Source organism: Gambusia affinis, linkage group LG02 (assembly GCF_019740435.1).
Source record: "Gambusia affinis linkage group LG02, SWU_Gaff_1.0, whole genome shotgun sequence".
NCBI lineage: Eukaryota > Metazoa > Chordata > Actinopteri > Cyprinodontiformes > Poeciliidae > Gambusia > Gambusia affinis.
Window position 1 is genome coordinate 10,711,825 of NC_057869.1, and position 10,883 is coordinate 10,722,707.

At 38.1% G+C, this 10,883-nt stretch overlaps 2 protein-coding genes across 3 annotated transcripts; one reads left to right on the forward strand and one right to left on the reverse strand.

Annotated features, from left to right (window-relative positions):
* Positions 1-56: 56 nt before the first annotated feature.
* nip7 (NIP7 nucleolar pre-rRNA processing protein) lies at positions 57-3,328 on the reverse strand. Its single transcript, XM_044106014.1, has 5 exons — positions 3,187-3,328; positions 2,989-3,075; positions 2,290-2,428; positions 2,036-2,176; positions 57-525 (listed from the first exon to the last, which is right to left on the reverse strand). Exons 1-5 carry the CDS (start codon positions 3,240-3,242, stop codon positions 406-408), a joined length of 543 nt encoding a protein of 180 aa, XP_043961949.1. The 5' UTR covers positions 3,243-3,328; the 3' UTR covers positions 57-405.
* A 37-nt stretch (positions 3,329-3,365) lies between these two features.
* cdc42se2 (CDC42 small effector 2) lies at positions 3,366-9,471 on the forward strand. Of its 2 annotated transcripts, none has more exons than XM_044106039.1 (5): positions 3,366-3,449; positions 5,367-5,613; positions 6,196-6,297; positions 6,385-6,468; positions 7,365-9,471. In XM_044106039.1, exons 2-4 carry the CDS (start codon positions 5,560-5,562, stop codon positions 6,457-6,459), a joined length of 231 nt encoding a protein of 76 aa, XP_043961974.1. In that variant the 5' UTR covers positions 3,366-3,449; positions 5,367-5,559; the 3' UTR covers positions 6,460-6,468; positions 7,365-9,471. The 2 variants fall into 2 exon arrangements, with proteins under 2 accessions (XP_043961974.1, XP_043961964.1); XM_044106029.1 differs by having other exon boundaries at positions 6,385-6,463.
* Positions 9,472-10,883: the final 1,412 nt, after the last annotated feature.

The following is a 10,883-nucleotide window of genomic DNA, read 5'->3' on the forward strand; positions in this document are numbered from 1 at the left end:
TGTTAAAATCCCCAGTTTATCATAGATAAAATAAAAGCGGAATCATAAAACCCCAATCACTGCAAGAGTAGGATAATTGGTTTATTAAGAGAAAAACATTTAGAGGAGAAAATAAACAGGAACACCACCTTCAATTTGGTGATTTTTAAAGGAATCTATAAAAGACTCCACATAGTCCACGTTTGCAATATAAAAATAAGTCGGTAGAAACATCGCCGTCGAGGGACTGCAGGAAAATATTCTCCAGATGTTGCGGATCCCACGACAAGAAGAAGGCAACCCTCTCATTCCGCCAGGTCAAGATGAAATGTAACGTAGGCAAAAGGAGCAGCTGTGAACTCCAGCTGTTCTGGATCCACATTTCTAAATGAGAAAAGAACAACTGTCCATCCAGATGCAGGGAGTTTATGTCAGCGTGTCCTCGCTCCTGATGAACTCTCCCACATCGGCCTGGTGGAACACAACAATGGACATGGGGTCTACTCGCCGACACTCCTGTGTGGACTTGGCTGCTACTCCAAAACCCTGACAATAAAAGCAGAAAATATTCAAAGCATTAGGTGAAACAAGAAATTGGACACATTATCTAATTTATGTGAAAATCTCTTTACTTCTAGGACTTCCATATTTAGTTTAGCATGTCAGAAATTCTCAATCATTGAGGCTAAATTCAAGATCCTTCACCATTTCACTATGCTGTTTTAAAGCATGCTAAATGCTCTTGATTACCTGGAGCAGCTGGTTTGGAGCAACTCATGGTTAAAACAAATCTGCTCAGAAATGACCTGCACACAGCTCCGTTACAGGATCCAGGGCCACATTTACAGTAAAGCAAAATTGTTTACATCCAAGCCAGATTTTGCTTAAAAATAATATTTTAATTTGATGCTCATGTTTCTTCTGACTGAAATCAATGTTGTCATCTTGGAGTGGCCCATCCAGAGTTTTGACTTAAACTAGGAAGGGAGATAAAGATTAGGCTAATGGCATTGAGGCCTTGAAATCTACCTCATTAATCAAAAACAAACTTTTTTGTTAAAAACAGACTAAATCTGTTTGGCCAAATTTTTTTCTAACTTGCTGTAAAAACAGAAGTATAAAACCCAAATTAAGTGCACTGACATGATAATAGAAAACTACACCAAGATTTTCAGCAATATTATATAGTTGGAAAAGTAGTTTTATCTTGGACAACATTGGAGGTTTTGACATGCCAGTGATTCTTCCCTCTCCTGATACCTCTGTCATTTCCAGCAGGAAAGCAACTTCTTACATTTGCAGTTAAAAATAACTTAAAATGTAGCAGTACTGCACAGTGGTGCAGTTGGTAGAGCTGTTGCCTTGCAGCAAGAAGGTCCTGGGTTCGATTCCCAGCCCGGGATCTTTCTGCATGGAGTTTGCATGTTCTCCCTGTGCATGCGTGGGTTCTCTCCGGGTTCTCCGGCTTCCACAGTCCAAAAACATGACTGTCAGGTTAATTGGTCTCTAAATTCTCCCTAGGTGTGAGTATGTGTGTGAATGGTTGTGTGTCCAGTATGTCTCTGTGTTGCCCTGCGACAGACTGGTGACATGTCCAGGGTGAACCACGCCTCTCGCCCGGAATGTAGCTGGAGATAGGCACCAGCATCCTTCCCGACCCCATTAGGGTCAAAGGTGAACAGAAAATGGATGGATGGATGTAGCAGTATAACTTTGCAAAGATAGCTTTTAAAAATGCTACTTTTTAGCAGCTACTGACAAGTCCCAAACTTCAGACTGAGTGGCTATTGTTACTTCTGTTACATCATCAATTAACAAGCATGAATTAATCCTATTGAAAGCCTTGCAATCATCTGAATGACACCGACTTTTCTAGTCCTTCTGGAATAGGCTGAACTTTAACTGTTCAAAGAATGCTGCCACAGAACGAGTCTGACTTTTTAAAGTCACTTCATGGTAATCTAACTGAGCCTTTCCAGTCATAATACTTCTGAAAAAGAGGATCCATAGTCAAGTATTTTAAATGTAAAACAGTGGGAGTCAGAAATAAACTTACCAAAGGTACATCAGCCATGGAGTAAACCACAACTCCTTGATACTGCATCGTGTTTTCAGTAATTCTACCGAGGCCCGACTTCAGCACATGGTTCCCGTACAAGAAAGACTGCTCTGCTCCAGGCTTCACCCACACCTTGAACTGAGCACATCATAGTTTCAGATAATGTACATCTGCTTTCTATTTATACCAGTGTTGCCTCTGTTTTATCTACTCCAACTGGCATAGGAAAGAATCGTGCAGAGAACACACACCTTTGCATAGGGAGCCAGGAAATCCAGAGCTGTGATGTGCAGGCGGAACTTCTTGGTCTTTGTGAATTTTCCAAAGCATGTTCCCACCGAAATAAGTTTGTCTCTGGAAAAGTTTGTGGCCAACTTGAGAATTTTCTCGCTGTGGACAGAGAAAGTAGTTCTAAATAAGATTCTCGGTTAACGAAAGGCAGAGCGGCTAGCTTTTGAAGGTGAAACAAGGAAAAAAAATGGTGTTATCAAAAAATATGAGGGAAAAGAACATTAAACTAGAAAAGCACTTTGTTACACATAAGACAAAATAGAAAAATTGTATTTGATCATTCAATATTTAAATCAGCTCAAAGATTGACCAAATGAACATGAACAGAGTTTCAAAATGAAACAAATTTAACAACCATAACAGACAAGATCAAAAGATCGTGTCTTATTTAGCTGTGATTAAAGCTTTTTTGCATTGTATGTATGGTGAAGAAAGTTGTTCTAGATAGCCATTTACATAATTATTTACAAAAAGTAAAAGTATATTAAATTATTTTTTAGCTCTTGGCTTTTTAAATGAATGAGAAATGATGGAGGAAGTACTTCGGATCAGGTATATGTGGAAAAACAATTTCACAGATGGCATCACAAAATACATGAACAGTACGGAGCTCCATGTGCTTATGAAATAATTATATATTTGTATTAACCAGTAATTACCTCATGTAGTACACACGGTCTTGATGTAGCCTGAAGCAATAGGTACCATCGGGTCGGTCAACTAGAAGCTTAATGTTTTCCCCTATGCTTTTGGGAAAGAAAATACACCGATCACATGAATGCTAACATGCATGCTAATATATATTATTGAAAGTTGCTTCCTTTCTGGCCAATAAAGACACTTTTAATGTCACTTACTACTTTGACAGCTTCTCAAACATCGTTTTGGTCTCCTCCTCAGTTAACGGTCTCATTTTTAGGACGTAAAGCCGTCTTTTTCAGCAGGGAATGTGCGGTTTTTAGTCCGTAGAGGGATAAAAACGTGGGTACCAGCGGAAGTAGTCACACTTTAAAACGGAACTTCTCTTACGTAAACAGTCGGCACAGTTCCGGGTTTTTTGGGGGGTATTCTGCTTTCAAGTCGAGCTTGTCTTTCCCTCTGGTAAGCCGACCACCTTCTGGTGAGTTTAACTTCTTAAATTTAAAATAAAACGCCTTGTGGCTATTTGATATATTATTAGCAATAGACATACGGACGGTTGTTTATTTTAAACCTAGTTTTACCTTCCTGTTCTTGTCTTGGTAATCGGAAATGAGCTCAGTTAGCCTAGTAGGCTAGCAGCTGTCAAGAGAAAAAAAAAAACTCAGCTTCGAGTGCTAGCGAGGTTAGCATGTGAGCTAACCGTGGTAGCAGCTGACAGTTAACCCTAGTTTGCTGTTGACAGTCGCCCTAGCCACCAAATAAATCAAATTAGAAATAAATCTTGGATCAACGGAAAAGAGTCGGTGTTTAAAACCTAATTGTAACTGTCACCTTTATCATTTGAAGACGGGAGTCTTTTTTGCCGCAGCGGCGCGTAGTTACATAACGTTCATTTGTTTGTAAATAGAAATTACTTTCAGATCACAGGCAGTAACACTTAATCCTTTAAGGATGTTAGATGTCATTAGTACCAACTTTAAGCTTCTCTGCACTCGGTGCCAGCTAAGTGAATGCTTCTCCTACGCTCTGGTTGCACACTGTCACTTCAATGTCAGCCGAGTGTGCTGTCAGCTGCAGAGTCAGTAACTCAGTTTTGGGAGAGCGACTTTGTCAGCAAACTCTTTGCATTTGAGGGAACACTTGATCCTCCCCTGATCCTATTTTTGCTGCCTGTTGGGCAGCAAAGATAGCTGATCCAGTTTTATAAAATAGGTTGGCGAATAATGTGCTATTTTATACAGAAATAGCATAGGCATCTCTTTGTAAAAGATCTGAATTAACTGAAGTTAAGTTTGACTAAGAGTCATGAGGTTTACAATAGCATATATGTTTTATTTAATCTCACAAATATCAAGTTTAAAAAGTCACTGGACCACCTATTAGAGGTTGAATAGTAGCAGGAAAAAAGATAAATCCGAAACATTTATTGTAACCTCATTACCAAACAATGTTTTTGTTCGGGAATGTTTAGCTATTTTAGTCTTCTTTCCGGGTAAGGAATGTCAGGTATAATATTTATGATGGCTCATTGCAGGCTTTTACATTTTCTGTTTGTTTTTATGAGGTCCAGGAATGTCAGCTATGAGTTGTCAAATGGGAAAGTAATCTGAAATGACATGTTTAGCCAGTTGGGGTAAAATCACTGAGTCCCTTTAGACAGCTCAAGTATTTAACATTTGAATTAGATTGCAGTGAATGAGCCCTGTAGGTTGAGACTACAGGAGTTCAATGCATCATTATGCTGTCCTTGTCGCTTTCTGAGTGTTTTTTCTCATCTTCCATAGTTTGAGGAAGTCTTTCTTTCTGGAATTTGTTGGCCTCATTCACTTCATAATCAACTTTCTTGAGATTTCATTAAGCACAAAGCTGTTTGTTAGTCTTATATCCTCAGTAACCCCCTAATTTCCTTTCAGACTTGATAATCCAGTCGGTTGATCACTTGTTTGTTGAAGTGTTCAAGGATGCCTTACTAAAACTGTAAACTAACAAGAGCATGTAAGAACTAAAAAATGTGCTGATCATTGTTGCCAACAGTCAGACGTTATAATAGCTAAAGTAACTCTTATTAACTTAACTGCTTATTCAGCTTGTGGGAGAGTGACTAAGATCTCAGAACTTGAGAGAGTTACTCTTTTTACATGCTTGCTCAGCGTTGAACTTTTTATAGGACAAGATAAATGACATTTACACGGTGTTATTGTGACAATAATCCTGAAATATTCATCTGTTGAGTGTTTTTTTTTTTATGTCAAAACAAAGAGAATACAAGAATCAGTAGCAGAAAGTAAGGGTGTTTTCTGCTGCATTTCCCCTACCACAGATAAGGAGTTAGTTCACGGCTAGTTGTGACACATTATCACAGTGATATCAATTTATGGTTTTTTACTCTTTACAGGTGTGTTTGCTCTCCTGTTTTTTCTGCGGAGCAGTTCTTGTGCCAACAGTTTACTCCGAAGGAACCAGCAGCCCTTCTGTCAGCAGTTTCCGGTGCGTGTTTGTGACTCTGGCAACGGCGAACAGGAAGACAGACGCTGAGAGACGTCTGAGCTGAGAGAGGAAACTGCTGCGGCTTCTTCGTCTGCCTCAGAATGACTGAGTTCTGGGTTTGTTTCAGTTGCTGCATTGCAGAGCAGCCGCAACCAGTGAGTGAGACATTTCCTTTGAAAAGTAACTGTTCCTGACTTGATGAAGCCTTTGAGTTTTAGTGGATACGTGTCATTTTTAAGAAGTTAGTCAATTGTAATTTTGTGGAGTAGCCTGACATGTTGCATTTTAACATGCTAAAATAGCTTCAGATGTGAGTGGGACAAAATATGCATTGCATCTAATTTGAAGGAAGGAAATTGCAAAATAAAACTAATTTGCTTACAATGACTGCAGAATAATAACATATCTATGGAGTTGGATGGAAACTAAGCAAAAAAAGGAAGACATTTGTACAACTAATGTTAAATTCTGCTTTAGGAGTGAAGAGGAAACGTAGAATTTGAATAAATTTAGACCTATTATAGTACGTTTGTTTGGCTCAACTTTCCCAGCCATTTTGAATACTATGTAATTGTTAATGTTGCCACCTTCTGATTTTTAATTGTGTGCTTTTGATTAACAGAAAGTAATTTTTAGAACATTAGTAACAATTATTGTTTTGGATGTTGTATTTAATGAAGTGCCAACTTTAGTCTTTCAGAGGTTTGAAAGAATATATTTGTTTACATTTTCTTCAGAAACGGCGGCGACGAATCGACCGCTCCATGATTGGGGAGCCAACAAACTTTGTTCACACCACACATGTAGGCTCGGGAGATATGGGCCTTGGATTGCCATCAGTAAGCTTCATTCACTGTTCACGGTTTAATCGACTGAACTCACCACACTGTGATCATTGGTTGCTTAACGTCTCCATCTTTTTGTAGGTAGATCTTGTTCAGGCTCAGATGAAGTCTAAAGGAGGCTACACACACGGTGGCTCAGAGGGCTCTCAGTTGTAGTGAGGTGAGGTGGGTTTGATTCAATACATTTATTTCAACCAGTATGTTTTTTCTTTTTGCTTGTAATTAATACAATCTGCAGTTTAGATTCTATTTATTCTTGAGAACAAACAAGACAAATCAATTCTCCTCCTCATGTTATTTTCAAGAGTGTTTCTTTTTGGGGCAGAGCAGCATTCTTGATAAAGTCTGATAAGTAGGTTGCAATGTTTAATCCAGTCATCTCCTTTGAAAGCTTCCTCTGTCTCTTTTACTGCAGTGTGTAAAATAAGAACTCAAATCAACAAGTCCGCTTGGGCTTTTTGATTTAACACATGAACAAACATCTACTGTAGAGCTAAAAGTCTCTGTGTTGACCCCACCCATGCTATGTCTCACCATTGACGGCACACATCTGCAAGCTGCTCTTGTGTGTATTTGTGAGGAAACTGGAGCAATGCTACACAACACATTTATGCTGTGACTGATCATAATATACTGAAGAAATACTCCCCAAATGGGAGGAAACCGGTGGACTTTCTCCCCTACTGATAAACTTTGTTTTGCTGGAAACCGCTTCAGCTTATCTTGAGACACCGACTTAGCTTTCAGTAGAATGTGTTTATGTATTTATTTTATTTTAATATTGCATATCAGGTTCTAATCTTTTTTTTGTTGATGTGGCACTCTGCCTTGTTTTTAAACTCCCATTTCACGTTGTTTTAGTTGCTCCTCTCTTTTAATTAAACTCCTGTAGTTTATCCAGCTGAGCTAGGATAACAATAACATGCTTGAGAGAGAAACTGTATTTTAACTAGAGGTCTAAAATCAGAATAAATTTAATAAAGCAACTTCCAAGTGAATGTAGACATTGACTATCAGAGCTGCAAATCCTAATGTTTTTTTCTGATTTATTTTTCCCACAGTTCTTCAGACTTGTGAAAACTACTGTTGTTTTATGGAAGACAAAAAAAAGAAAAAAAGAAAAGAAAAAGCAGTTCTGTCTGTAATGGACCCAGGACCAAAAAATGAAACTACTGCTTTTCCAAGATCTTGTACATATTTTTATTTTCCATTCCTCCTCTTTTTTTTATGAAAGCACTGCTATCCATTTGTTGCCATAATGTTGCACTGTAAGGAGCAAATGTTAAGGGTAGATCGAGGTGTTTAGAGCTCATAATGTCAGTCGGTTGTATGCTTGTGTGTATGCATGAGAAAACATTTTCAGAAATATTTGCTGTGGTAGCCTACTGGATGCCTGTAATTTATTGATTTGATTTGTGAACGGACCTCATGGTGGCTGGGCCACACTGGATATGTAGAACGTTCAGTTTCTTCTTCATTCTCAGAGGTTTATCAAACGACAGATTAAAAATTAAGCGACGCAAAAAGGTTCCGATTTTTATTCTGAGAATTTTGCTTTTCTGAGTCGCTTTCAGGGTTGAAGGTTGCTGGTTTTGTAATGAACTTGAAAACGAGTGAATACACTGGACTATACGTCGTACACACACGCATGCTTAGGAATTTCTCTTTAGTTTCATCCATTTCTTTTTAAATCATTCAGATTGAAGCATATAGAATTTTAATAACCTATAAACTTCCTCATCTGCCTTCCTAAGTAATGTTTATTTTTTTAAATGTTAGAAGCACATTGCTGCAACAACCATGCTCATAGTGTTTTATAGAAAAAAAATCATTTTTGAAAAGATGCATTTTGTTTCCATCATTGTGCACAAACTGTAGGCAAATAATGAAACTCGTTTCAAACGGATCACAAGTACAGACTGTACTCTTTGGTAGGTTAATGTTGTAGCTATTGACAGATTTAATGTAAGTTGTTCATCCGGTTAAATGTAACTGATTGTATCTTTCACCAGCACACCAAGAAATCCCAGATTATCTGACTGGTAATCCCTGTTTTAGTTTGGCGTAATTCTGTCCCCATGAAGGTCTTGGAACGTCTTACGTAGAGGACTGAGCTCACACATCTCTTAAAGTTGTCATATGTTTGTCTTTAGTTGTTTTAGTTTCTCATGTAGACTTTAATAAGTTTCATTATTACAAAAAAGTATTATTCTCTTACCATGTAGGCACAAATTCTCTCCCACTGCTGTAGTTTTCCATTCTCTCTGAAGGGTTTGCCTTTTCCACAAGCACACAAACTTTCCTTTAAAGGGGAAGAGTAAACAAATGCAGCTATTGTCTGACTCTGCTGGTTGTTCAGTGATCAGGGTGGATTTTACATCTTTTGTCTAATGTTTTTTTTTTTTTTCTCACTTGAGACTGACCTTTTGCTATTTCCATATCAAGAAAATTAAATCAGAAATTAAAGAAAATATGTAAAAATCAAGGAGGCTTTAATTTTGTAGACATTGTCACATTTTGTCTATCCTGTGATTGAATGTATTAGGTGCAGCATGCCAAAAGGTACAAAAGAACTCAAATTTTAACATTGGTACCTGCCATTAGAAAATGCAGTGTAATTGTAAATCCATTAACAGCCTTAACTTTTCTCTTTTGGACTTATTTTATGACAGATTTAATGAAATTAAGTCAAGTCAGGTTTAGGAAATACTATTTTGACACATCGGCCTGTTTTCTTTGTTTTGTCTGTGTAGTGATTCTCTGTAAAACAGACTTTTATGTAAACATTTTTATCCACAAAAATCTAAAACGTAGTCAAACTGGCATTTGCAGTACATTTGTGTGACCAGCAGGCTGTGCTAGTGGACTGCTTGAATGTGACAAAACAGATCAATCGTTTTGGGATACCTTCCATGACTCATGATGATGCTGTACATAAAATAAGTGATGTATAAAAGTGATGACTCCGTGATATATATGTATTCACATTCATGCCTATTTTCTTTTCTGTAAGCTGTTACAGGGAAGGGAAGGCAGAGTTGGCGCAATGTTTTTCTTTTTCTCAGGACTTGACTTCATGTAGTTCCCACTTTAAAGGGATGTTCAACTGTTTGTTTGTTTTTTTTTTTTTTTCCTTTTCTGGTTAAATAAATGTTATATGTTGCCGCACCAACTTGCAATGTCTTTGTCACTTTAGCATAAGGCACTAATCAAAAATGTCCCCAGATGGCATTAAATCAATGCTGGCTTTCTCCAAATTTTCTGCTTGCATGTTTAGACATAATACAATTAGCTCTGGCACCTTTGTTCCCTCCCTGTCTGGGGAGTGTTTGACTGCAGCTCCAGTCAGATTGCATACGAGTTCTTAAACTCCACTTTAACTCACAACGTGTGGTATTGGCTTTAAGTGACTTTTAGGGGCTTACCAACATGCTGCCCCTCATAACTTCATTCTCTGAATTAGGATAGAAGTAGATACCCTTTGTCCACATTACATACTAAAGCCCACTTCCTTGTGAACAGCACCCTATGGATCCAGATGGTAAAACTCACTTAAGTAAAGACACATTTAAAGAATTGAAAACTGCATACATTGACATGATTTGGAGATGTACAGAGTAGGGATAGTGAGTATATTGGTAAAATGATACAGGAGGCCTAAAGGAAGATCAAAAAGGACATTTATAGATGGAGTGAAAAACGACATGAAAGTAGATGGTGTGAGAGAAGAAGATGCAGAAGATAGGGCTGGAAACCAATGACTCTCTGTAGCAACCCCAAAAGGAAAAAGATGAAAGGAAAATAAGATATTGGCATGGTCTACATGCCAGATGATCTGTGAGGTGCCTGAAAACATTCCCTGACACAGGCATAATCCCCCTGAATGAGGGAATATTCAGGGGGAACATATGCTTTGGATGAAGAACCAGTGAACCTCGGTGCTGTAGTTTCACGTGAAGGATAAAATGATGCCTGCCAATACTGTTGGGAATGTTAAAAAGCACCTTATGGGACAACTCACTGCTTTCACCAGACAAATCTTTGGAGTTTTTTTGTGTTACGGTGTGGGAAAGCGGGTCAAGATCTAGTATCAACCATGTGAGAGGTTGATACTAGATCATTAATCAGTTATTGTGCCTCTGAATGAGTAGATGAGACCTGGTTTCACCTTCATAGTTTCCAATGCTTTCCTCACTTAAGTCGAAGAACTGAGGAACAATTACAGATGTACATCAAGTGGAGTATCCTGCATCTTCACCAGTCCTGAATCTCATAAGACACTCATGGGATTTTGCAATCAGGAGTCGCCATGACCTGAAAGTCATATGTCAACAAGCAAATTTACTTAAATGTGTGACATGCTATGTTCAAGAAGTATTTGACGGCTTAAGGGCACATGACAAACTACTGAGGCTCATACGTGTTTGTTGTGATGAGGCCACCATCATAGTTAAATTCTGTTTCAATAAATAGTTTGAAATGAAGAAGCCATAATTAATCTTCTACTGCAAGACCTTCTATTTGTGATGACTAAAGTTGGACATTTTTACACTTTCCATGTTTTCAAAAGTCAAATATGT